The sequence below is a fragment of the Hyla sarda genome, chromosome 12 (genome assembly GCF_029499605.1).
Source record: "Hyla sarda isolate aHylSar1 chromosome 12, aHylSar1.hap1, whole genome shotgun sequence".
Taxonomy (NCBI): domain Eukaryota; kingdom Metazoa; phylum Chordata; class Amphibia; order Anura; family Hylidae; genus Hyla; species Hyla sarda.
In genome coordinates, this window is record NC_079200.1 from 2979553 (window position 1) to 3007504 (window position 27952).

At 47.3% G+C, this 27952-nt stretch overlaps 1 protein-coding gene across 2 annotated transcripts in view; it reads right to left on the reverse strand.

The window, feature by feature from the left end:
- The window catches only part of SNTA1 (syntrophin alpha 1), a 59400-nt gene that overhangs the window by 27291 nt on the left and 4157 nt on the right, over positions 1 to 27952 (reverse strand). For both annotated transcript variants that reach the window (XM_056548221.1, XM_056548220.1), the window contains exon 2: positions 7071 to 7256. In XM_056548221.1, coding sequence (XP_056404196.1) covers positions 7071 to 7239 — 169 coding nt within the window. In that variant the 5' untranslated portion in view covers positions 7240 to 7256. The remainder of the gene's footprint in view (positions 1 to 7070; positions 7257 to 27952) is intronic.

The window sequence follows — 27952 nt, forward strand, 5'->3', positions numbered from 1 at the left end:
TATATCAGTATTATATTCAGGGGCACAGTCTGTGGCAGTATTATATTCTGGGGCACAGTGTGTGGCAGTATTATATTCAGGGGCACAGTGTGTGGCAGTATTATATTCAGAGGCACAGTGTGTGGCAGTATTATATTCAGGGGCATAGTGTATATCAGTATTATATTCAGGAGTCACAGTGTGTGGCAGCATTATATTCAGGGGGCACAGTGTGTGGTAGTATTATATTCAGGGGGCACAGTGTGTAGTAGTATTATATTCAGGGGCACAGTCTGTGGCAGTATTATATTTAGGGGCACAGTGTGTGGTAGTATTATATTCAGGGGTACAGTGTGTGGCATTATTATATTCAGGGGGCACAGTGTGTGGTAGTATTATATTCAGGGGGCACAGTCTGTGGCAGTATTATATTCAGGGGGCACAGTGTGTAGTAGTATTATATTCAGGGGCACAGTGTGTGTAGAAGTATTATATTCAAGGGCACAGTGTATATCAGTATTATATTCAGGGGTACAGTCTGTGGCAGTATTACATTCAGGGGGCACAGTGTGTGGCAGTATTATATTCAGGGGCATAGTGTATATCAGTATTATATTCAGGAGGCACAGTGTGTAGCAGTATTATATTCAGAGGCACAGTGTGTGGCAGTATTATATTCAGGGGCACAGTGAGTGGCAGTATTATATTCAGGGGCACAGTGTGTGGCAGTATTATATTCAGGGGCACAGTGAGTGGCAGTATTATATTCAGGGGTACAGTGTGTGGTAGTATTATATTCAGGGGCACAGTGTGTTGCAGTATTATATTCAGAGGGTACAGTGTGTGGCAGTATTATATTCCAGGGCACAGTGTGTGGCAGTATTATATTCAGGGGCACAGTGTGTGGCAGTATTATATTCAGGGGCAAAGTGTGTGGCAGTATTATATTCAGGGGCAAAGGGTGTGGCAGTATTATATACAGGGGGCACAGTGTGTTGCAGTATTATATTCAGGGGCACATTGTGTTGCAGTATTATGTTCAGCGGCACAGTGTGTTGCAGTATTCTATTCAGAGGCACAGTGTGTGGCAGTATTATATTCAGGAGCACAGTGTGTGGAGGTATTATATTCAGGGGCACAGTGTGTGGCAGTATTATATTCAGGGGCACAGTGTGTGGAGGTATTATATTCAGAGGCACAGTGTGTGGCAGTATTATATTCAGGGGCACAGTGTGTGGAGGTATTATATTCAGGGGCGCAGTGTGTGGAGGTATTATATTCAGGGGTACAGTGTGTGGCAGCATCATATTCATGGGCGCAGTGTGTGGCAGTATTATATTCAGAGGTACAGTGTGTGGCAGCATCATATTCATGGGCGCAGTGTGTGGCAGCATTATATTCAGGGGCACAGTGTGTGGTAGTATTATGTTCAGAGATACAGTGTGTGGCAGTATTATATTCAGGGGTACAGTGTGTTGCAGTATTATATTCAGAGGCACAGTGTGTGGCAGTATTATATTCAGGGGCACAGTGTGTTGCAGTATTATATTCAGGGGTACAGTGTGTTGCAGTATTATATTCAGGGTACAGTGTGTGGTAGTATTATATTCAGGGTACAGTTTGTGGAGGTATTATATTCAGGGGTACAGTGTGTGTCAGTATTATATTCAGAGGCACAGTGTGTGGCAGTATTATATTCAGGGGCACAGTGTGTGTGTAGCAGTATTATATTCAGGGGCACAGAGTGTTGCAGTATTATATTTAGGGGCACAGTGTGTTGCAGTATTGTATTCAGGAGGCACAGTGTGTTGCAGTATTATATTTAGGGGCACAGTGTTTGGCAGTATTATACTCCAGGGCACAGTATGTGGCGGTAGTCAGGTCATACAGGGAACAGTAGATTTACATCCTCCACACTTCAGTCTCTCATCACTACATGTCTTTCCCCCCGTCCCCCCCCCCCCCCCCCCCCCTGTGATTTTTGGGTGTAGCACTTTGCGTTTCAGTCCAGAGCCTCCCACGTTCCCCTCCCGTCATCCCTGGAATGTGCACGTTCTCTTAACAGCTGTGAGGGAGTCATCCGAGGAATTCCTGGGCACAGCATAGCACTACACCCATTAGTCATATACAGTGTTTCCCAACCAGGGTGCCTCCAGCTGTTTCAAAACTACAACTCCCAGCATGCCCGGACAGCCAACATCTGGTGGGTTAAAGTTTGGAGACCACTGCTCTGGAATAATTATGTAAGGTGTTAACCCAAGACGATCATTGAAGGAGTTCTATGGTCGAAAGAGCTGCGCAACCACTGGAGGTGATCAGGAAGCCAACAGTGTAAACCAGTCCTCTTCCTGACCACCTCCAGTGGTTGTTTAGCTCTCTACTCCCATAAAACTCCCACTAACTTCTAGCAATGGAGTTACAACAATTATTTGGTTGTCCGGGCATGCTGGGAGTTGTAGTTTTGCAACATCTGGAGGATCACAGTATGAAACCACTGCACTGGAATAATTATGTAAGGCATTAACCCAAGACAATCGTTGAAGGAGTTCTATGGCCGAAAGAGCTGCGCAACCACTGGAGATGATCAGAAAGCCAACTGTATAAAACCAGCCCTGGAAAAAATGACATACCAGCCCCATAGTGTCGCGTCATTTTACCAGCACGTCGTCATTTTCTTGTTCGTAAAAGGTAAAATATAGTTCCCCCACATTAGGTGCAATATAGTCCCCCACATTAGGTGCAGTATAATTCCCCACATTAGGTGCAGTATAGTTCTCCACATTAGGTGCAGTATAGTTCCCCACATTAGGTGCAGTATAGTTCCCCCACATTAGGTGCAGTATAGTTCCCCCACATTAGGTGCAGTATAGTTCCCCACATTAGGTGCAGTATAGTTCCCCCACATTAGGTGCAGTATAGTTCCCCCACTTTAGGTGCAGTATAGTTCCCCACATTAGGTGCAGTATAGTTCCCCACATTAGGTGCAGTATAGTTCCCCCACATTAGGTGCAGTATAGTCCCCCACATTAGGTGCAGTATAGCCCCCCACATTAGGTGCAGTATAGTTCCCCACATTAGGTGCAGTATAGTTCCCCACATTAGGTGCAGTATAGTTCCCTCACATTAGGTGCAGTATAGTCCCTCACATTAGGTGCAGTATAGCTCCCCCACATTAGGTGCAGTACAGTTCCCCCACATTAGGCTGGCAGTATAGTTCCCCCACATTAGGTGCAATATAGTCCCCCACATTAGGTGCAGTATAATTCCCCACATTAGGTGCAGTATAGTTCTCCACATTAGGTGCAGTATAGTTCCCTACATTAGGTGCAGTATAGTTCCCCACATTAGGTGCAGTATAGTTCCCCACATTAGGTGCAGTATAGTTCCCCACATTAGGTGCAGTATAGTTCCCTCACATTAGGTGCAGTATAGTTCCCCCACATTAGGTGCAGTATAGTTCCCCCACATTAGGTGCAGTATAGTTCCCCACATTAGGTGCAGTATAGTTCCCCCACATTAGGTGCAGTATAGTTCCCCCACATTAGGTGCAGTATAGTTCCCCACATTAGGTGCAGTATAGTTCCCCCACATTAGGTGCAGTATAGTTCCCCACATTAGGTGCAGTATAGTTCCCCCACATTAGGTGCAGTATAGTTCCCCCACATTAGGTGCAGTATAGTTCCCCACATTAGGTGCAGTATAGTTCCCCCACATTAGGTGCAGTATAGTTCCCCACATTAGGTGCAGTATAGTTCCCCCACATTAGGTGCAGTATAGTTCCCCACATTAGGTGCAGTATAGTTCCCCCACATTAGATAGGCAGTATAGTTCCCCACATTAGGTGCAGTATAGTTCCCCCACATTAGGTGCAGTATAGTTCCCCCACATTAGGTGCAGTATAGTTCCCCACATTAGGTGCAGTATAGTTCCCCCACATTAGGTGCAGTATAGTTCCCCCACATTAGGTGCAGTATAGTTCCCCACATTAGGTGCAGTATAGTTCCCCACATTAGGTGCAGTATAGTTCCCCCACATTAGGTGCAGTATAGTTCCCCCACTTTAGGTGCAGTATAGTTCCCCACATTAGGTGCAGTATAGTTCCCCACATTAGGTGCAGTATAGTTCCCCCACATTAGGTGCAGTATAGTCCCCCACATTAGGTGCAGTATAGCCCCCCACATTAGGTGCAGTATAGTTCCCCACATTAGGTGCAGTATAGTTCCCCACATTAGGTGCAGTATAGTTCCCTCACATTAGGTGCAGTATAGTCCCTCACATTAGGTGCAGTATAGCTCCCCCACATTAGGTGCAGTACAGTTCCCCCACATTAGGCTGGCAGTATAGTTCCCCCACATTAGGTGCAATATAGTCCCCCACATTAGGTGCAGTATAATTCCCCACATTAGGTGCAGTATAGTTCTCCACATTAGGTGCAGTATAGTTCCCTACATTAGGTGCAGTATAGTTCCCCACATTAGGTGCAGTATAGTTCCCCACATTAGGTGCAGTATAGTTCCCCACATTAGGTGCAGTATAGTTCCCTCACATTAGGTGCAGTATAGTTCCCCCACATTAGGTGCAGTATAGTTCCCCCACATTAGGTGCAGTATAGTTCCCCACATTAGGTGCAGTATAGTTCCCCCACATTAGGTGCAGTATAGTTCCCCCACATTAGGTGCAGTATAGTTCCCCACATTAGGTGCAGTATAGTTCCCCCACATTAGGTGCAGTATAGTTCCCCACATTAGGTGCAGTATAGTTCCCCCACATTAGGTGCAGTATAGTTCCCCCACATTAGGTGCAGTATAGTTCCCCACATTAGGTGCAGTATAGTTCCCCCACATTAGGTGCAGTATAGTTCCCCACATTAGGTGCAGTATAGTTCCCCCACATTAGGTGCAGTATAGTTCCCCACATTAGGTGCAGTATAGTTCCCCCACATTAGATAGGCAGTATAGTTCCCCACATTAGGTGCAGTATAGTTCCCCCACATTAGGTGCAGTATAGTTCCCCCACATTAGGTGCAGTATAGTTCCCCACATTAGGTGCAGTATAGTTCCCCCACATTAGGTGCAGTATAGTTCCCCCACATTAGGTGCAGTATAGTTCCCCACATTAGGTGCAGTATAGTTCCCCCACATTAGGTGCAGTATAGTTCCCCACATTAGGTGCAGTATAGTTCCCCCACATTAGGTGCAGTATAGTCCCCCACATTAGGTGCAGTATAGCCCCCCACATTAGGTGCAGTATAGTTCCCCACATTAGGTGCAGTATAGTTCCCCACATTAGGTGCAGTATAGTTCCCTCACATTAGGTGCAGTATAGTCCCTCACATTAGGTGCAGTATAGCTCCCCCATATTAGGTGCAGTACAGTTCCCCCACATTAGGCTGGCAGTATAATTCCCCCACATTAGGTGCAATATAGTCCCCCACATTAGGTGCAGTATAATTCCCCACATTAGGTGCAGTATAGTTCTCCACATTAGGTGCAGTATAGTTCCCCACATTAGGTGCAGTATAGTTCCCCCACATTAGGTGCAGTATAGTTCCCCACATTAGGTGCAGTATAGTTCCCCCACATTAGGTGCAGTATAGTCCCCCACATTAGGTGCAGTATAGTTCCCCACATTAGGTGCAGTATAGTTCCCCACATTAGGTGCAGTATAGTTCCCCCACATTAGGTGCAGTATAGTCCCCCACATTAGGTGCAGTATAGTCCCTCACATTAGGTGCAGTATAGTCCCTCACATTAGGTGCAGTATAGTCCCCCACATTAGGTGCAGTATAGTTCCCCACATTAGGTGCAGTATAGTTCCCCCACATTAGGTGCAGTATAGTCCCTCACATTAGGTGCAGTATAGTCCCACATTAGGTGCAGTATAGTCCGCCACATTAGGTTGGCAGTATAGTTCCCCACATTAGGTGCAGTATAGTTCCCCCACATTAGGTGCAGGATAGTCCCCCACATTAGGTGCAGTATAGTTCCCCCACATTAGGTGCAGTATAGTTCCCCCACATTAGGTGCAGAATAGTTCCCCCACATTAAGTGCAGTATAGTTCCCCCACATTAGGGGCAGTATAGTTCCCCCACATTAGGTGCAGTATAGTTCCCCACATTAGGTGTAGTATAGTTCCCCCACATTAGGTGCAGTATAGCTCCCCCACATTAGGTGCTGTATAGTCCCCCACATTAGGTGCAGTATAGCTCCCCCACATTAGGTGCAGTATAGCTCCCCCACATTAGTTGCAGTATAGTTCCCCCACATTAGTTGCAGTATAGTCCCCCCACATTAGGTGCAGTATAGTTCCCCCACATTAGGTGCAGTATATCTCCCCCCATTAGGTGCAGTATAGTTCCCCACATTAGGTGCAGTAAAGTTCCCCCACATTAGTTGCAGCATAGTTCCCCACATTAGGTGCATTATAGTTCCCTCACATTAGGTGCAGTATAGCTTCGCACATTAGGTGCCGTACAGTTCCCCCACAGACATACAGCCTCCAGCCATATACAGTGTATGGCTGGAGGCTGTATGTCTGTGTACTGCCCACTTCAGTGTTCCGACCACCGCTCCGGGGTCACGATCTACTGCTATGGCCTATGGGTAGATCGTGACTGGTGGTCGGAATACTGAAGATGACGTGCCGCTGGTCACTTACCATGTGCGCGCGTCCTCCTCACCGCTCCGCTCGGCTCTGTTACTATGGGCGCATGGGACGCCAGTGACGTCCCTGCATGCGCTTCCTCCTGGCAGTCCCTGCATTTTTAAACTTAACGTGGGGGCTGCCGCAGAGAGGTAACCAGGGCATCCTTGCATCCCTATAAGATTTTTCGGGACACAGGGATGTCCCTAATGTGACACAGACACATCTCAAAGCGGCCCCAGGTCCGGCGGCCCACCAGGAAATTTCCCGGTATCCCGGTAAGCCAGTCCGGCCCTGTGTAAACCAGTCCTCTTCCTGACCAACTCCAGTGGTTGTTTAGCTCTCTACTCCCATAAAACTAACTTCTAGCAATGGAGTTAGGAGAATTTTTTGGCTATCCGGGCATGCTGGGAGTTGTAGTTTTGGCCAGCAGAATGGAGAAGCTCACCTTCCAGCACCACCTCCTTCCCAGTCTTCTTCAGAGCCTGCACGGCATCATCATGGGTGGCGTCCGACAAGTCGGCTCCATTGACAGACAAAATGGCGTCGCCCACGTAAAGAGCGCCCGTCAAGTCGGCAGCAAGGCCCTTGAATATCTTGGAGATGAGAATCGGCATCTTATTTTCCCGGCCACCTGTATGGAGAATATTACACAATATATTACACAATTGTTTCATATGAAGAAGTCATTTGCCTGGATTGTTATTCAAATGTGCGTCCGCCGTGTTCCGGGCAGGTTGGGGCTATCCGGGAATAGAAAAACGGAGCTAATTTCTTCCAAAAACAGCGCCACCCCTGTTCTCAGGTTGTGTTGGTATTGCATCCCGGCTCCATTCACTTCAATGGAATTGAGCTGCAATACTGCACACAGCCTGAGGACAGGGGTGGCGCTGTTTTTTAAAATTCGGCTCTGTTTTTCTAATCCTGGAAAACCCCTTTATGGGTAGGGTCACAAGTAGCACATCCACAGTGGGTTCCCCGCAGCTGATATTCCGCATGCTATGTGCGACCATACCTACAGGGTGGAGCGAGCCCTAGATCTCCACCTGGGATATATATATATATATATGACTCAAATAACAATTCTGTAATAAAATTTTATTTTATTGTTGTCAGGATATCGTACCGTTTACGCTTCTGCCATTAAAGGGGTACTCCGGAGGAAAACTTCTTATATATATATATATATATATGTATGTAAAGAAGTTTTCCTCCGGAGTACCCCTTTAATGGCAGAAGCGTAAACGGAACAATATATATATATATCACATATATATATATATATATATATATATATATATATATATATATATATATCTCAACTGGTGCCAGAAAGTTAAACAGATTTGTAAATTACTTCTATAAAAAAAATCTTAATCCTTCCTGTACTTATTAGCTGCTGAATACTACAGAGGAAATTATTTTCTTTTTGGAACACAGAGCTCTCTGCTGACATCACCAGCACAGTGCTCTCTGCTGACATCTCTGTCCCTTTTAGGAACTGTCCAGAGTAGGAGAAAATCCCCACAGAAAACACATGCTGCTCTGGACAGTTCCTAAAATGGACAGAGATGTCAGCAGAGAGCACTGTTGTGATGTCAGCAGAGAGCTCTGTGTTCCAAAAAAGAACATAATTTCCTCTGTGGTATTCAGCAGCTAATAAGTACTGGAAGGATTAAGATTTTTTAATAGAAGTAATTTACAAATCTGTTTAATTTTCTGGCACCAGTTAATTTAAAAAATTAAAATTAAAAATAAAACGTATTCCACCGGAGTAACCCTTTAAAGTCAGCTTGAGTTACATAAAACTGCATAAACACTTGGCTTCCCAATTACTTCAGGTGGCCACAGGCTGGAGGCAGTCAGGAGACATTTATGACATATGCTGTGAATATAAGATAAATGTATGGAACGGGAACACCTTTTAAGGGTACGATCACATGACCATAATCCGCTTGCAGAATTTGCGCTGTGGACAATTCGCACGCGGATTATGTTGCCACCCAATGGGTCTGCACGCCTGCTGCAGAAAATCCGCAGCAGATTGTGTACATGCGAATGTATCCCAATGCTGGGTTTACAATAGGACAGTGTTCACCAACCGGGGTGCCTCCAGCTGTTGCAAAACTACAACTCCCAGCATGCCCGGACAGCCAACAGTTTTTCTTCTGGAATACCCCTTTAATAATAATAATTGTTCTGCTTTGAGTCTACAATGTGGCTCATAGTCGTCCGTCTGTTACATTTAGTCTTTTTTTGTAACAAGTCCCTTAATATTCCACTTAAAATACTACGTGAAGGATCCGTAGACAATGGCCGGGGGGCGGAGCCGGCGCTAAATTTATCCCCGTGTGCGAACAACCTTAAAAGGCTCTGAGGAACCTTCTGAAAAATCCAAATTAAATGACAGATAATTCATATAAAGCATTTATAGTTCTATAATAAGAGACAAAAAGAAGCTTAAAATGCCTGGATCTCCTATGACCTGTATTCAGGCCCCGTCGTGTCCGCTGGTCACAGTATCAGGACACGGTGGCACCTACATGGGCACAACACTTGGCCCGCACATCGCTGTCATGTTCAGTACGATGAGAGGGAAGTCTTGATTTACCTTTTAGGGAGGTGGATCCTCTGCATGAGGCAGACAGGCCTTTGGCTGTCCGGGCATGCTGAGAGCACCGACCTCCTACAATGTCAGGATCAGTAATTCACTATAATGTCACCGCTGTCACTGAGGGCTTAAAGGGGGTACTCCGCCCCTAGACATCTTATCCCCTATCCAAAACATAAGATGTCTGATCGCGGTGGGTCGGGCCGCTGGGACACCCCGCAGTCTCCAGCCCTGCACCCCGTAATCTGCATGCACAGAGTGAACACGCCCCCTCCATAGACATTGATGACCACCGCCACCTGCAGCCATAAATGTTCAGAATGCTGGGGTGCCGCAGGGGGTTCCAGCGGCCAGACCCCCCACGATCAGGGATAAGATGTCTAGGAGCAGAGTACCCCTTTAAGTGTTTCCCAACCAGGCTGCCTACAGCTGTTTCAATACAACAACTCCCAGCATGCCCGGAAAGCAAAAGGCTGCTGAGATGAGAGGGAAGCCCTGAAAGGTAAATCAAGGCTTCCCTCTCATCTCAGCAGCCAAAGGCTGCTGAGATGAGAGGGGAGCCTTGATTTACCTTTCAGGGACAATGTGGATCCTCTAGATGAGGCAGACAGTCTTGTGGCTGTCCAGGCATGCTGGGAGTTGTAGTTTTGTACCATCTGGAGGTCCCCAGTTTTTAGACCACTGCTCTACTATATTGTTGCTTTAGAAGCCATCAGCTCTGGCTGCTCCTCTCCCGGCTTTGCCATATTATAGGAAATTGCCGACAGGTGTTACTTGGCGTCATTCCTGTAAAATCTCTTTAAATGTTTCTTAAAATATCCAAATAATAGATTTTTAACCCATGGTGGTCAAAAAAACGAATTGAAACGTCCGATTGGTCAGTGAGTGACTCGGAAGAAGTGCTGCTGCACGAGAGGAAAACCGCCTGTCTTTCTAAAACAGTGTTTTCCAGGGTGCCTCCTGCTGTTGCGAAACTAAAGGCTGCTAAGATGAAAGGGAATCCTTAGTTTACCTTTCCAGGACAGTGTAGGCCTGGGAGTTATAATTTTGCAACAGCTGGAGACACCCTGGATGGGAAACACTGTCTGTGATACAAACATGGAAACACTAGAGTGGAAGCGCCAGTCTTCATCATCAAAGGCCTTTTATTAAAATAAGAAACAACACGTCTAAATCTTAAAGGGGTATTCCAGGAAAAAACTTTTATATATATATATAAATCAACTGGCTCCAGAAAGTTAAACAGATTTGTAAATTACTTCTATTAAAAAATCTTAATCCTTTCAGTACTTATGAGCTTCTGAAGTTCAGTTGTTCTTTTCTGTCTAAGTGCTCTCTGATGACACCTGTCTCGGGAACCGCCCAGTTTAGAAGAGGTTTGCTATGGGGATTTGCTTCTAAACTGGGCGGTTCCCGAGACAGGTGTCATCAGAGAGGACTTAGACAGAAAAGAACAACTCAACTTCAGAAGCTCATAAGTACTGAAAGGATTAAGATTTTTTAATAGAAGTAATTTACAAATCTGTTTAACTTTCTGGAGACAGTTGATATTTAAAAACATTTTTTTTCCTAGATAACCCCTTTAAGAGGAAACGATACAATATTATCCCCTTTATTACAATTGTATCTGTTACTATAATTATTGTATCATTGTTCTACTATCTGTGACTTCGCTTCTGTTGTTGTTTTACAATAAAATATTTGGTTACAACTTATTATATATTCATTTCTTTTATTTATGTCCCTCTTCTCATATATATTCCAGCCTCGGACTATGTTGCTGGTGTCATTTTGAAGCTGCGTTATTTTTTTCCTGTCTTGTTGAGATCATTTATTATAGATGTCAGGGGCCCCGGAATACTTGACTCCTGGGAGGGACCGTTGCCCTCTTGTAGCTGCCCCAGAACCATTTAGAAGGACAGCGACAGATCTCAACTCAATTCCACATGCAAAAGCTCGGGCTATTTTGGGCACAGAAGTTCTCTGAGAGAGCGAAGAGCCAGAACCAAGAGGCTCAAAGAGGTGGAGAAAATACTCCGGATTATTCCTACATTCCAGGGGCCGACATGACACGAGACAGAACTACAGATTATACTGTATTGTATATGTATATATATATATATATATATATATATATATATATATATATCATCTGCTCAGCTCCTCCTGCTCTATAACATGATACCTGCAGATTGTATTGTATTGTATATATATCATCTGCTCAGCTCCTCCTGCTCTATAACATGTTCCCTGTAGAATGTACTGTATTGTATATATCATCTGCTCAGCTCCTCCTGCTCTATAACATGTTACCTGCAGATTGTACTGTATTGTATATATATCATCTGCTCAGCTCCTCCTGCTCTATAACATAATACCTGCAGATTGTACTGTATTGTATATATATCATCTGCTCAGCTCCTCCTGCTCTATAACATGATACCTGCAGATTGTACTGTATTGTATATATCATCTGCTCAGCTCCTCCTGCTCTATAACATGATACCTGCAGATTGTACTGTATTGTATATATCATCTGCTCAGCTCCTCCTGCTCTATAACATGTTCCCTGTAGAATGTACTGTATTGTATATATCATCTGCTCAGCTCCTCCTGCTCTATAGCATGATACCTGCAGATTGTACTGTATTGTATATATATCATCTGCTCAGCTCCTCCTGCTCTATAACATGATACCTGCAGATTGTACTGTATTGTATATATCATCTGCTCAGCTCCTCCTGCTCTATAACATGATACCTGCAGATTGTATTATATATATCATCTGCTCAGCTCCTCCTGCTCTATAACATGTTCCCTGTAGAATGTACTGTATTGTATATATCATCTGCTCAGCTCATCCTGCTCTATAACATGATACCTGCAGATTGTACTGTATTGTATATATCATCTGCTCAGCTCCTCTTGCTCTATAACATGTTACCTGCAGATTGTACTGTATTGTATATATCATCTGCTCAGCTCATCCTGCTCTATAACATGATACCTGCAGATTGTACTGTATTGTATATATCATCTGCTCAGCTCCTCTTGCTCTATAACATGTTACCTGCAGATTGTACTGTATTGTATATATCATCTGCTCAGCTCCTCCTGCTCTATAACATGTTCCCTGTAGAATGTACTGTATTGTATATATCATCTGCTCAGCTCATCCTGCTCTATAACATGATACCTGCAGATTGTACTGTATTGTATATATCATCTGCTCAGCTCCTCCTGCTCTATAACATGTTACCTGCAGATTGTACTGTATTGTATATATCATCTGCTCAGCTCCTCCTGCTCTATAACATGTTCCCTGTAGAATGTACTGTATTGTATATATCATCTGCTCAGCTCCTCCTGCTCTATAACATGATACCTGCAGATTGTACTGTATTGTATATATCATCTGCTCAGCTCCTCCTGCTCTATAACATGTTACCTGCAGATTGTACTGTATTGTATATATCATCTGCTCAGCTCCTCCTGCTCTATAACATGGTACCTGCAGATTGTACTGTATTGTATATATCATCTGCTCAGCTCCTCCTGCTCTATAACATGTTACCTGCAGATTGTACTGTATTGTATATATCATCTGCTCAGCTCCTCCTGCTCTATAACATGTTACCTGCAGATTGTACTGTATTGTATATATATCATCTGCTCTGCTCCTCCTGCTCTATAACATGTTACCTGTAGATTGTACTGTATTGTATATATCATTTGCTCAGCTCCTCCTGCTCTATAACATGATACCTGCAGATTGTACTGTATTGTATATATCATCTGCTCAGCTCCTCCTGCTCTATAACATGTTACCTGCAGATTGTACTGTATTGTATATATCATCTGCTCAGCTCCTCCTGCTCTATAACATGTTTCCTGCAGATTGTTTTGTATTGTGTATATCATCTGCTCAGCTCCTCCTGCTCTATAACATGTTACCTGCAGATTGTACTGTATTGTATATATCATCTGCTCAGCTCCTCCTGCTCTATAACATGATACCTGCAGATTGTACTGTATTGTATATCTCATCTGCTCAGCTCCTCCTGCTCTATAACATGATATCTGCAGATTGTACTGTATTGTATATATCATCTGCTCAGCTCCTCCTGCTCTATAACATGAAACCTGCAGATTGTACTGTATTGTATATATCATCTGCTCAGCTCCTCCTGCTCTATAACATGTTCCCTGTAGAATGTACTGTATTGTATATATCATCTGCTCAGCTCATCCTGCTCTATAACATGATATCTGCAGATTGTACTGTATTGTATATATCATCTGCTCAGCTCCTCTTGCTCTATAACATGTTACCTGCAGATTGTACTGTATTGTATATATCATCTGCTCAGCTCCTCCTGCTCTATAACATGATACCTGCAGATTGTACTGTATTGTATATATCATCTGCTCAGCTCCTCCTGCTCTATAACATGTTACCTGCAGATTGTACTGTATTGTATATATCATCTGCTCAGCTCCCTATGCTCTATAACATGATACCTGCAGATTATACTGTATTGTGTTTATAATCTGCTCAGCTCCTCCTGCTCTATAACATGATACCTGCAGATTGTACTGTATACTGATGCGATCTCTATGGGCTCAGTATATATAGTGTCACGATGCCGGCTGGCAGGAGGTGGATCCTCTGTGCCAGAGAGGGATTGGCGTGGACCGTGCTAGTGGACCGGTTCTAAGTCACTACTGGTTTTCACCAGAGCCCGCCGCAAAGCGGGATGGTCTTGCTGCGGCGGTAGTGACCAGGTCGTATCCACTAGCAACGGCTCAACCTCTCTGGCTGCTGAAGATAGGCGCGGTACAAGGGAGTAGACAGAAGCAAGGTCGGACGTAGCAGAAGGTCGGGGCAGGCAGCAAGGATCGTAGTCAGGGGCAACGGCAGGAGGTCTGGAACACAGGCTAGGAACACACAAGGAAACGCTTTCACTGGCACAATGGCAACAAGATCCGGCGAGGGAGTGCAGGGGAAGTGAGGTATACATAGGGAGTGCACAGGTGAAGACACTAATTAGAACCACTGCGCCAATCAGCGGCGCAGTGGCCCTTTAAATCGCAGAGACCCGGCGCGTGCGCGCCCTAGGGAGCGGGGCCGCGCGCGCCGGGACAGGACAGACGGAGAGCGAGTCAGGTACGGAAGCCGGGGTGCGCATCGCGAGCGGGCGCCACCCGCATCACGAATCGCATCCCGGCTGGAGGCGGTATCGCAGCGCACCGGGTCAGAGGATCTGACCGGAGCGCTGCAGTAGCGAGAGTGAAGCGAGCGCTCCGGGGAGGAGCGGGGACCCGGAGCGCTCGGTGTAACAGTACCCCCCCCCCTTGGGTCTCCCCCTCTTCTTGGAGCCTGAGAACCTGAGGAGCAGACTTTTGTCTAGGATATTGTCCTCAGGTTCCCAGGATCTCTCTTCAGGACCACAACCCTCCCAATCGACCAGGAAAAAGGTTTTCCCTCTGACCTTCTTGGAGGCTAGTATCTCTTTTACGGAGAAGATGTCCGAGGAGCCGGAAACAGGAGTGGGAGAAACAAGTTTGGGAGAGAAACGGTTGATGATGAGTGGTTTAAGAAGAGAAACGTGAAAGGCATTAGGAATACGAAGAGAAGGAGGAAGAAGAAGTTTGTAAGAGACAGGATTAATCTGGCACAAAATTTTGAAAGGACCAAGATAGCGTGGTCCCAATTTGTAGCTAGGGACACGGAAGCGGACATATTTAGCGGAGAGCCATACCTTGTCTCCAGGAGAAAAAATGGGGGGAGCTCTTCTTTTCCTATCAGCAAACTTCTTCATGCGAGATGAAGCCTGTAAGAGAGAATTTTGGGTCTCTTTCCATATGGTGGAAAGATCACGAGATATTTCATCCACAGCGGGCAGACCAGAGGGCAAGGGAGTAGGGAGGGGGGGAAGAGGGTGACGGCCGTACACCACGAAAAATGGAGATTTGGAAGAAGATTCAGAGACTCTGAAGTTATACGAGAATTCGGCCCATGGTAGAAGATCTGCCCAGTCATCCTGGCGGGAGGAAACAAAATGCCGTAAATAATCACCCAGGACCTGGTTAATTCTTTCCACTTGTCCATTGGATTGAGGATGATAAGCAGAAGAAAAGTTTAATTTAATCTTGAGTTGTTTACAGAGGGCCCTCCAGAATTTTGACACGAATTGGACGCCTCTATCCGAGACGATCTGCGTGGGCAACCCGTGAAGACGAAAAATGTGTACAAAAAATTGTTTTGCCAACTGAGGCGCTGAAGGAAGACCAGGAAGAGGGATGAAATGTGCCATCTTGGAGAATCGATCAACGACCACCCAAACAATAGTGTTGCCACGGGATGGGGGTAAGTCTGTAATAAAGTCCATACCAATCAGAGACCAAGGCTGTTCGGGGACAGGCAAAGGATGAAGAAGACCAGCAGGCTTCTGGCGAGGAGTCTTATCCCGGGCACAGACAGTACAGGCTCGCACAAAATCCACAACATCCGTCTCCAGAGTCGGCCACCAATAGAAACGAGAGATGAGTTGCACAGATTTCTTGATGCCTGTATGACCTGCGAGATGGGAGGAGTGACCCCATTTGAGGATTCCGAGGCGTTGGCGTGGAGAAACGAAGGTCTTCCCTGGAGGAGTTTGCCTGATGGAGGCTGGAGAAGTGGAGATCAGGCAGTCAGGGGGGATGATGTGTTGCGGAGAGAGCTCTACTTCCGAGGCATCCGAGGAACGAGAGAGAGCATCGGCCCTAATGTTCTTGTCGGCAGGGCGAAAATGAATTTCAAAATTAAATCGGGCAAAGAACAGAGACCACCTGGCCTGGCGAGGATTCAGCCGTTGGGCAGACTGGAGATAGGAGAGGTTCTTGTGATCGGTGTAAATAATAACTGGAAATCTTGATCCCTCCAACAGATGCCTCCATTCCTCAAGTGCTAATTTAATGGCTAGAAGCTCTCGATCCCCGATGGAGTAGTTCCTCTCAGCCGGAGAGAAGGTCCTAGAAAAAAAACCACAAGTAACAGCATGCCCGGAAGAATTTTTTTGTAGAAGGACAGCTCCAGCTCCTACAGAGGAGGCATCAACCTCCAATAGGAAGGGTTTAGATGGGTCAGGTCTGGAGAGCACGGGAGCCGAAGAAAAGACAGACTTGAGCTGTTTAAAGGCGTCTTCCGCTTGAGGAGGCCATGACTTAGGATTGGCATTCTTTTTGGTTAAAGCCACGATAGGGGCCACAATGGTGGAAAAATGTGGTATAAATTGTCTGTAATAATTGGCGAACCCCAAAAAACGTTGGATAGCACGGAGTCCGGAGGGGCGTGGCCAATCTAAGACGGCAGAGAGTTTGTCTGGATCCATTTGTAGTCCCTGGCCAGAAACCAAGTATCCTAGGAAAGGAAGAGATTGACATTCAAACAGACATTTCTCCATTTTGGCATAAAGTTGATTGTCACGAAGTCTCTGAAGAACCATGCGGACATGCTGGCGGTGTTCTTCTAAGTTGGCAGAAAAAATCAGGATATCGTCCAGATATACAACAACACAGGAATATAAGAGATCACAAAAAATTTCATTAACAAAGTCTTGGAAGACGGCAGGGGCGTTGCACAGGCCAAAGGGCATGACCAGATACTCAAAGTGTCCATCTCTGGTGTTAAATGCCGTTTTCCATTCGTCCCCCTCCCTGATGCGGATGAGATTATATGCACCTCTTAAGTCCAGTTTGGTAAAGATGTGGGCACCTTGGAGGCGATCAAAGAGTTCAGAGATGAGAGGTAGGGGGTAGCGTTTTTTTACAGTGATTTTATTAAGTCCGCGGTAGTCAATGCAAGGACGTAGGGAGCCATCTTTTTTGGACACAAAGAAAAATCCGGCTCCGGCAGGAGAGGAGGATTTGCGGATAAACCCCTTTTTTAAATTTTCCTGGATGTATTCAGACATGGCAAGAGTCTCTGGGACAGAGAGAGGATAAATTCTGCCCCGGGGTGGAGTAGTGCCCGGGAGGAGGTCAATAGGACAGTCATAAGGCCTGTGAGGAGGTAAAGTCTCAGCTTGTTTTTTGCAAAAAACATCCGCAAAGTCCATATAGGCCTTAGGGAGACCGGTTACAGGGGGAACCACAGGGTCACGGCAAGGAGTACTGGGAACCGGTTTAAGGCAGTCCTTGGAACAAGAGGAACCCCAACTCTTGATCTCCCCAGTGGACCAATCCAGGGTTGGGGAGTGGTGTTGAAGCCAGGGAAGTCCAAGGAGAATTTCGGAAGTGCAATTGGGGAGGACCAAAAACTCAATTTTCTCATGATGAGGTCCGATGCACATTAGGAGGGGCTCCGTGCGGAAACGTATGGTACAGTCCAATCTTTCATTGTTAACACAATTGATGTAGAGGGGTCTGGCGAGACTGGTCACCGGGATGTTGAACCTGTTGATGAGAGAGGCCAAAATAAAATTCCCTGCAGATCCGGAATCCAAGAAGGCCATAGTAGAGAAGGAGAAGGTAGAGGCAGATATCCGCACCGGCACAGTAAGACGTGGAGAAGCAGAGTTGACATCAAGGACTGTCTCACTTTTGTGCGGGGTCAGCGTACGTCTTTCCAGGCGGGGAGGACGGATAGGACAATCCTTCAGGAAGTGTTCGGTACCGGCACAGTACAGGCAGAGATTCTCCATGCGGCGTCGTGTCCTCTCTTGAGGTGTCAGGCGAGACCGGTCGACCTGCATAGCCTCCACGGCGGGAGACACAGGAACGGATTGCAGAGGACCAGAGGAGAGAGGAGCCGGGGAGAAAAAATGCCTCGTGTGAACAAAGTCCATATCCTGGCGGAGCTCCTGACGCCTTTCGGAAAAACGCATGTCAATGCGAGTGGCTAGATGGATGAGTTCATGTAGGTTAGCAGGGATTTCTCGTGCGGCCAGAACATCTTTAATGTTGCTGGATAGGCCTTTTTTAAAGGTCGCGCAGAGGGCCTCATTATTCCAGGATAGTTCTGAAGCAAGAGTACGGAATTGTATGGCGTACTCGCCAACGGAAGAATTACCCTGGACCAGGTTCAGCAGGGCAGTCTCAGCAGAAGAGGCTCGGGCAGGTTCCTCAAAGACACTTCAAATTTCCGAGAAGAAGGATTGTACAGAGGCAGTGACGGGGTCATTGCGGTCCCAGAGCGGTGTGGCCCATGACAGAGCTTTCCCAGACAGAAGGCTGACTACGAAAGCCACTTTAGACCTTTCAGTAGGAAACTGGTCCGACATCATCTCCAAGTGCAGGGAACATTGCGAAAGAAAGCCACGGCAAAACTTAGAGTCCCCATCAAATTTATCCGGCAAGGATAGTCGTAGGCCTGAGGCGGCCACTCGCTGCGGAGGAGGTGCAGGAGCTGGCGGAGGAGATGATTGCTGAAGCTGTGGTAGTAGCTGCTGTAGCATCACGGTGAGTTGAGACAGCTGGTGGCCTTGTTGCGCTATCTGTTGTGACTGCTGGGCGACCACCGTGGTGAGGTCGGCGACAACTGGCAGAGGAACTTCAGCGGGATCCATGGCCGGATCTACTGTCACGATGCCGGCTGGCAGGTAGTGGATCCTCTGTGCCAGAGAGGGATTGGCGTGGACCGTGCTGGTGGACCGGTTCTAAGTCACTACTGGTATTCACCAGAGCCCGCCGCAAAGCGGGATGGTCTTGCTGCGGCGGTAGTGACCAGGTCGTATCCACTAGCAACGGCTCAACCTCTCTGACTGCTGAAGATAGGCGCGGTACAAGGGAGTAGACAGAAGCAAGGTCGGACGTAGCAGAAGGTCGGGGCAGGCAGCAAGGATCGTAGTCAGGGGCAACGGCAGAAGGTCTGGAAACACAGGCAAGGAACACACAAGGAAACGCTTTCACTGGCACAATGGCAACAAGATCCGGCGAGGGAGTGCAGGGGAAGTGAGGTATACATAGGGAGTGCACAGGTGAACACACTAATTAGAACCACTGCGCCAATCAGCGGCGCAGTGGCCCTTTAAATCGCAGAGACCCGACGCGCGCGCCCTAGGACAGGACAGACGGAGAGCGAGTCAGGTACGGAAGCCGGGGTGCGCATCGCGAGCGGGCGCCACCCGCATCGCGAATCGCATCCCGGCTGGAGACGGTATCGCAGCGCACCGGGTCAGAGGATCTGACCGGAGCGCTGCAGTAGCGAGAGTGAAGCGAGCGCTCCGGGGAGGAGCGGGGACCCGGAGCGCTCGGTGTAACATATAGTAGTTATACTAAGAACAGCTGCAATTCATTAAAAAAAAATACACCATGTGAACACAGCCCAAAGACTTAAAATTTTCATAAAACAGCTCAATTATTATTATAGGTAAAAATAATTTCCCCTTTATGGCAATATTTCTATAAAAAGTAAGAAAAAGCATGAAAACTGAACATAATGCGAACTGACTCCAACCTCCTAATGAGTCTAATCAGTTCACCTTGGTGAACTTCAGCATCTACAGCCTGATGAGATGACCAGTTGCAGTTACAGAGCAGCCTGCAGTGATTGGATGAGGAGACCCAAAGAGGGAGGGGTTACAGAGCAGCCTGCAGTGATTGGATGAGGAGACCCAAAGAGGAAGGGGTTACAGAGCAGCCTGCAGTGATTGGATGAAGAGACCAGAGAGGAAGGGGTTACAGAGCAGCCTGCAGTGATTGGAAGAGGAGACCCAAAGAGGAAGGGGTTACAGAGCAGCCTGCAGTGATTGGATGAAGAGACCAGAGAGGAAGGGGTTACAGAGCAGCCTGCAGTGATTGGATGAGGAGACCAGAGAGGAAGGGGTTACAGAGCAGCATGCAGTGATTGGATGAGGAGACCAGAGAGGAAGGGGTTACAGAGCAGCATGCAGTGATTGGATGAAGAGACCCAGAGAGGAAGGGGTTACAGAGCAGACTGCAGTGATTGGATGAGGAGACCAGAGAGGAAGGGGTTACAGAGCAGCCTGCAGTGATTGGATGAAGAGACCAGAGAGGAAGGGGTTACAGAGCAGCATGCAGTGATTGGATGAAGAGACCCAGAGAGGAAGGGGTTACAGAGCAGACTGCAGTGATTGGATGAGGAGACCCAGAGAGGAAGGGGTTACAGAGCAGCCTGCAGTGATTGGATGAGGAGACCCAGAGAGGAAGGGGTTACAGAGCAGCCTGCAGTGATTGGATGAGGAGACCAGAGAGGAAGGGGTTACAGAGCAGCCTGCAGTGATTGGATGAGGAGACCAGAGAGGAAGGGGTTACAGAGCAGCCTGCAGTGATTGGATGAGGAGACCCAGAGAGGAAGGGGTTACAGAGCAGCCTGCAATAATTGGATGAGGAGACCAGAGAGGAAGGGGTTACAGAGCAGCCTGCAGTGATTGGATGAAGAGACCAGAGAGGAAGGGGTTACAGAGCAGCCTGCAGTGATTGGATGAGGAGACCAGAGAGGAAGGGGTTACAGAGCAGCCTGCAGTGATTGGATGAAGAGACCAGAGAGGAAGGGGTTACAGAGCAGCATGCAGTGATTGGATGAAGAGACCCAGAGAGGAAGGGGTTACAGAGCAGACTGCAGTGATTGGATGAGGAGACCCAGAGAGGAAGGGGTTACAGAGCAGCCTGCAGTGATTGGATGAGGAGACCCAGAGAGGAAGGGGTTACAGAGCAGCCTGCAGTGATTGGGTGAGGAGAACCAAAGAGGGAGGGGTTACAGAGCAGCCTGCAGTGATTGGATGAGGAGACCAGAGAGGAAGGGGTTACAGAGCAGCTTGCAGTGATTGGATGAGGAGACCAGAGAGGAAGGGGTTACAGAGCAGCCTGCAGTGATTGGATGAGGAGACCAGAGAGGAAGGGGTTACAGAGCAGCCTGCAGTGATTGGATGAGGAGACCCAGAGAGGAAGGGGTTACAGAGCAGCCTGCAATAATTGGATGAGGAGACCAGAGAGGAAGGGGTTACAGAGCAGCCTGCAGTGATTGGATTAGGAGACCAGAGAGGAAGGGGTTACAGAGCAGCCTGCAGTGATTGAATGAAGAGACCCGACACAGCAGACACAGGGAGGAAGTGGCTGCATGGTAAGTGAGGGCGGGCTCAGTGCTTGCCCTGGACACACCCTTTCCTGAGCAGTGGATGTCAGAATGAGTGAGCAGCAGAGCCGAGGGATTTGTGAGCCAAATACAGAAGTGAGACACATAAAAGTAATGTAAAGCATCTGCAGGACCCAGTGATGTGACGGTTCCCTTTAATAATAGTCTATGCTGCACTATACATTGTAATGTGTAAACGACACAACTGACTACACGTAAGAAACGCGCTGTGCCCATTATCTATACCGCTGTTTCCCAACCAGGGGGCCTCCAGGTGATGCAAAACTACAACTCCCAGCATGCCTGGACTGCCAAAGGCTGTGCGACCACCCTGACACTGTGCACTCCCCGCGGTGCCCACCTGCTAATTCCAGTCTGGTGCATTTAAAGGACGGCAGCAGCTGGATACACCGCACTGCACTTTAGTTTCTTGCACAACTTTTTGATATTTAAACATCATTTATTGGTTTTCTGTGAATGTAGAAGCGGTTACGCCGCGGTATAATGTTACCAGTGATCAGTACGATAACCCCTACACTGCCAAAAAAGAGTTCACTAGAGTATACAGAACGTTATGCCGCCTCTTACTACACTGTCACAGGGGGGGGCGCAAGGATACCGCGTGCCAAGTAATGGGGGAGGAGGAGGGAGAGGAGGAGGAGGAAGAGGAGGAGGGAGAGGAGGAGGGAGAGGAGGAGGAGGAAGAGGAGGAGGGAGAGGAGGGGGGAGAGGAGGGGGGAGAGGAGGGTGAGGAGGAGGGAGAGGAGGAGGAAGGAGAGGAAGAGGGAGAGGAAGAGGGAGAGGAGGGAGAGGGAGAGGAGGAGGAGGGAGAGGAGGGGGGGAGAGGAGGAGGAGAAAGGAGAGGAGGAGGGAGAGGAGGAAGAGGAGGAAGAGGGAGAGGAGGATGAGGGAGAGGAGGAAGAGGGAAAGGAGGAAGAGGGAGAGAAAGAGGGAGAGGAAGAGGAGGGAAAGGAGGAGGAGGTAAAGGAGGAGGAGGGAGAGGAGGAGGGAGAGAAGGGAAAGGAGGAGGAGGGAGAGGAGGAGGAGGGAGAGGAGGAGGGAAAGGAGGAGGAGGGAGGAGGAGGGAGGAGGAGGGAGAGGAGGAGGAAGAGGGAGAGGAGGAGGAAGAGGGAGAGGAGGAGGAATAGGGAGAGGAGGAGGAAGAGGAAGAGGAGGAGGAGGGAGAGGAGGGAAAAGAGGAGGATGAGGGAGAGGAGGGAAAGCTGCGGAACATGAGATCAACCACCTCCCAGGATAATCCAAAATCCCAATACAACCGGACAGACTGAACGCCACATCCCGTCACCCCAGTAGTAAGGAGATTACATGAGGAGGAGGTTTGTTACAATGTGTCACCCCAGTAATAAGGAGATTACACGAGGAGGAGGTTTGTAACACTGTGTCACCCCAGTAGTAAGGAGATTACATGAGGAGGAGGTTTGTTACAGTGTGTCACCCCAGTAGTAAGGAGATTACATGAGGAGGAGGTTTGTTACAGTGTTTCACCCCAGTAGTAAGGAGATTACATGAGGAGGAGGTTTGTTACAGTGTGTCACCCAGTAGTGAGGAGATTACATGAGGAGGATGTTTGTTACAGTGTGTCACCCCAGTAGTGATATTAAATGAGGAGGAGGTTTGTTACAGTGTGTCACCCCAGTAGTTAGGAGATTACATAAGGAGGAGGTTTGTTACAGTGTGTCACCCCAGTAGTAAGGAGATTACATGAGGAGGAGGTTTGTTACAGTGTGTCACCCCAGTAGTAAGGAGATTACATGAGGAGGAGGTTTGTTACAGTGTGTCACCCCAGTAGTAAGGAGATTACATGAGGAGAGGGTTTCTTACAGTGTGTCACCCCAGTAGTAAGGAGATTGCATGAGGAGGGGGTTTGTTACAGTGTGTCACCCCAGTAGTACGGAGATTACATGAGGAGGAGGTTTGTTACAGTGTGTCACCCCAGTAGTAAGGAGATTACATAAGGAGGAGGTTTGTTACAGTGTGTCACCCCAGTAGTAAGGTGATTACATGAGGAAGGGGTTTGTTACAGTGTGTTACCCCAGTAGTAAGGTGATTACATGAGGAGGAGGTTTGTTACAGTGTGTCACCCCAGTAATAAGAAGATTAGATGTGGAAGAGGTTTGTTACAGTGTGTCACCCCAGTAGTAAGGAGATTACATGAGGAGGAGGTTTGATACAGTGTGTCACCCCAGTAGTTAGGAGATTACATAAGGAGGAGGTTTGTTACAGTGTGCCACCCCAGTAGTTAGGAGATTACATAAGGAGGAGGTTTGTTACAGTGTGTCACCCCAGTAGTAAGGAGATTACATGAGGAGGAGGTTTGTTACAGTGTGTCACCCCAGTAATAAGAAGATTAGATGTGGAGGAGGTTTGTTACAGTGTGTCACCCCAGTAGTACGGAGATTACATGAGGAGGAGGTTTGTTACAGTGTGTCACCCCAGTAGTAAGAAGATTACATGAGGAGGAGGTTTGTTACAGTGTGTCACCCCAGTAGTAAGGAGTTTACATGAGGAGGTTTGTTACAGTGTTTCACCCCAGTAGTAAGTGATTACATGAGGAGGTTTGTTACAGTGTGTCACCCCAGTAGTTAGGAGATTACATAAGGAGGAGGTTTGTTACAGTGTGTCACCCCAGTAGTAAGGAGATTACATGAGGAGTGGGTTTGTTACAGTGTGTCACCCCAGTAGTAAGGTGATTACATGAGGAGGAGGTTTGTTACAGTGTGTCACCCCAGTAGTAAGGAGATTACATGAGGAGAGGGTTTGTTACAGTGTGTCACCCTAGTAGTAAGGAGATTACATGAGGAGGGGGTTTGTTACAGTGTGTCACCCCAGTAGTACGGAGATTACATGAGGAGGAGGTTTGTTACAGTGTGTCACCCCAGTAGTAAGGAGATTACATGTGGAGGAGGTTTGTTACAGTGTGTCACCCCAGTAGTAAGGTGATTACATGAGGAGGAGGTTTGTTACAGTGTGTTACCCCAGTAATAAGGTGATTACATGAGGAGGGGGTTTGTTACAGTGTGTCACCCCAGTCGTGAGATTACATGAGGAGGAGGTTTGATACAGTGTGTCACCCCAGTAGTTAGGAGATTACATGAGGAGGTTTGTTACAGTGTGTCACCCCAGTAGTAAGGAGATTACATGAGGAGGAGGTTTGTTACAGTGTGTCACCCCAGTAATAAGAAGATTAGATGTGGAGGAGGTTTGTTACAGTGTGTCACTTCAGTAGTACCGAGATTACATGAGGAGGAGGTTTGTTACAGTGTGTCACCCCATTAGTAAGGAGATTACATGAGGAGGAGGTTTGTTACAGTGTGTCACCCCAGTAGTAAGGAGATTACATGAGGAGGAGGAGGTTTGTTACAGTGTGTCACCCCAGTAGTAAGGAGATTACATGAGGGGGAGGTTTGTTACAGTGTGTCACCCCAGTAATAAGGAGATTACATGAGGAGGAGGTTTGTTACAGTGTGTCACCCCAGTAGTAAGGTGATTACATGAGGAGGGGGTTTGTTACAGTGTGTTACCCCAGTAGTAAGGTGATTACATGAGGAGGGGGTTTGTTACAGTGTGTCACCCCAGTCGTGAGATTACATGAGGAGGAGGTTTGATACAGTGTGTCACCCCAGTAGTTAGGAGATTACATGAGGAGGTTTGTTACAGTGTGTCACCCCAGTAGTAAGGAGATTACATGAGGAGGAGGTTTGTTACAGTGTGTCACCCCAGTAATAAGAAGATTAGATGTGGAGGAGGTTTGTTACAGTGTGTCACTTCAGTAGTACCGAGATTACATGAGGAGGAGGTTTGTTACAGTGTGTCACTCCATTAGTAAGGAGATTACATGAGGAGGTTTGTTACAGTGTGTCACCCCAGTAGTAAGGAGATTACATGAGGAGGAGGTTTGTTACAGTGTGTCACCCCAGTAATAAGAAGATTAGATGTGGAGGAGGTTTGTTACAGTGTGTCACTTCAGTAGTACCGAGATTACATGAGGAGGAGGTTTGTTACAGTGTGTCACTCCATTAGTAAGGAGATTACATGAGCAGGAGGTTTGTTACAGTGTGTCACCCCAGTAGTAAGGAGATTACATGAGGAAGGGGTTTGTTACAGTGTGTCACCCCAGTAGTAAGGAGATTACATGAGGAGGAGGTTTGTTACAGTGTGTCACCCCAGTAGTAAGGAGATTACATGAGGAGGAGGTTTGTTACAGTGTGTCACCCCAGTAATAAGGAGATTACATGAGGAGGAGGTTTGTTACAGTGTGTCACCCCAGTAGTAAGGAGATTACATGAGGAGGAGGTTTGTTACAGTGTGTCACCCCAGTAGTAAGGAGATTACATGAGGAGGAGGTTTGTTACAGTGTGTCACCCCATTAGTAAGGAGATTACATGAGGAGGAGGTTTGTTACAGTGTGTCACCCCAGTAGTAAGGAGATTACACGAGGAGGAGGTTTGTTACAGTGTGTCACCCCAGTAGTAAGGAGATTACATGAGGAGGAGGTTTGTTACAGTGTGTCACCCCAGTAGTAAGGAGATTACATAAGGAGGAGGTTTGTTACAGTGTGTCACCCCAGTAGTAAGGAGATTACACGAGGAGGAGGTTTGTTACAGTGTGTCACCCCAGTAGTAAGAAGATTACATGAGGAGGAGGTTTGTTACAGTGTGTCACCCCAGTAGTAAGGAGATTACATGAGGAGGTTTGTTACAGTGTGTCACCCCAGTAGTAAGGAGATTACATGAGGAGGAGGTTTGTTACAGTGTGTCACCCCAGTAGTAAGGAGATTACACGAGGAGGAGGTTTGTTACAGTGTGTCACCCCAGTAGTAAGGAGATTACATAAGGAGGAGGTTTGCTACAGTGTGTCACCCCAGTAGTAAGGAGATTACATGAGGAGGAGGTTTGTTACAGTGTGTCACCCCAGTAGTAAGGAGATTACATGAGGAGGAGGTTTGTTACAGTGTGTCACCCCAGTAGTAAGGAGATTACATGAGGAGGAGGTTTGTTACAGTGTGTCACCCCAGTAGTAAGGAGATTACATGAGGAGGAGGTTTGTTACAGTGTGTCACCCCAGTAGTAAGGAGATTACATGAGGAGGAGGTTTGTTACAGTGTGTCACCCCAGTAGTAAGGAGATTACATGAGGAGGAGGTTTGTTACAGTGTGTCACCCCAGTAGTAAGGAGATTACATGAGGAGGAGGTTTGTTACAGTGTGTCACCCCAGTAGTAAGGAGATTACATGAGGAGGAGGTTTGTTACAGTGTGTCACCCCAGTAGTAAGGAGATTACATGAGGAGGAGGTTTGTTACAGTGTGTCACCCCAGTAGTAAGGAGATTACATGAGGAGGTGGTTTGGTACAGTGTGTCACCCCAGTAGTAAGGAGATTACATGAGGAGGAGGTTTGTTACAGTGTGTCACCCCAGTAGTAAGGAGATTACATGAGGAGGTGGTTTGGTACAGTGTGTCACCCCAGTAGTAAGGAGATTACATGAGGAGGAGGTTTGTTACAGTGTGTTACAATGGACGGGGTCAATGGGGGCGGCAATATTCGCTTTCACATAGGGTGGCAAAAATTGTTGCCCCAGCCCCGGGCAGCTCTAGGACTGGTCCCTACTTGTCATTGTGTCACCGTCACCTTGGGAGGTGTCCAGACAAACGTGTAATGGTCGCGGTTATTTATCGAAATAAAGATGTCCCCTCCGCGCTCCAATCCCGGCCTGAGATTTCCCATGAAGCGCGGCCCCTTCTCCCCCCGGAGCCTGGTGCCTGGACGCTTCGCACGGTGCAGGAATGCGCTCTTAATGTTCTACTTAGTGTCTTCATTTATTTATAGGAGATGCCCCAGGAGAACAGCGCGCTCCCACAGCCGGGCGCACGCCGCGCAATACTTCAGCCTGGTACTGATACTGACGGCAACTACAAGTCACTTTGGTTTCCTTACGATTAGACAATCCAATATGGCGAGGGGACGAGAACAAAGAGCGAACTTCACCCACCATTGGTGTCATGTAGACATTGGTGGATATCAAAGGGTTAACAGGTGGTGCAACAACAACCCCCCCCACCCCCCCCCCCCCCATACTGTGGTCTTCTATTTGTGGATCTCCAGTTATCAGCTGTGTTTTCCAACGAGGGTGTCTCCAGCTGTTGCAAAACTACAACTTCCAGCATGCCCGGACAGCTTTGGCTGTCCGGGCATGCTGGGAGTTGTAGTTTTGCAACAGCAGGAGGGCCACTGTTTGAATACCATAGCACTTAGGGATGAGATAAAAGAGAAGTCTTGATTTACCTTTTAGGGACAGTGAGGATCCTCTGGAGGAGGAAGACAGGTCTTTGGCTGTTGAGGCATACTAGGAGTTGTAGTTTAGCAACAGCTGAAGGTCCACATATAAGAGACTGCTTAAAGGGGAACTCCGGAGGAATAAAAAATGTTTTTCAATCAACTGGTGTAAGGAAGTTATACATATTTGTGAAATTAATCCTTCCAGTAGTTATCAGCTGTTGTACACTCCACAGGAAGTTGTGTAGTTTTTTTTCCCAGTCTCTCTGCTACCACCTTTGTCCATTTCAGGAACTGTCCAGAGCAGGAGAGGTTTTCTATTGGGATTTGTTCCTGCTCTGAACAGTT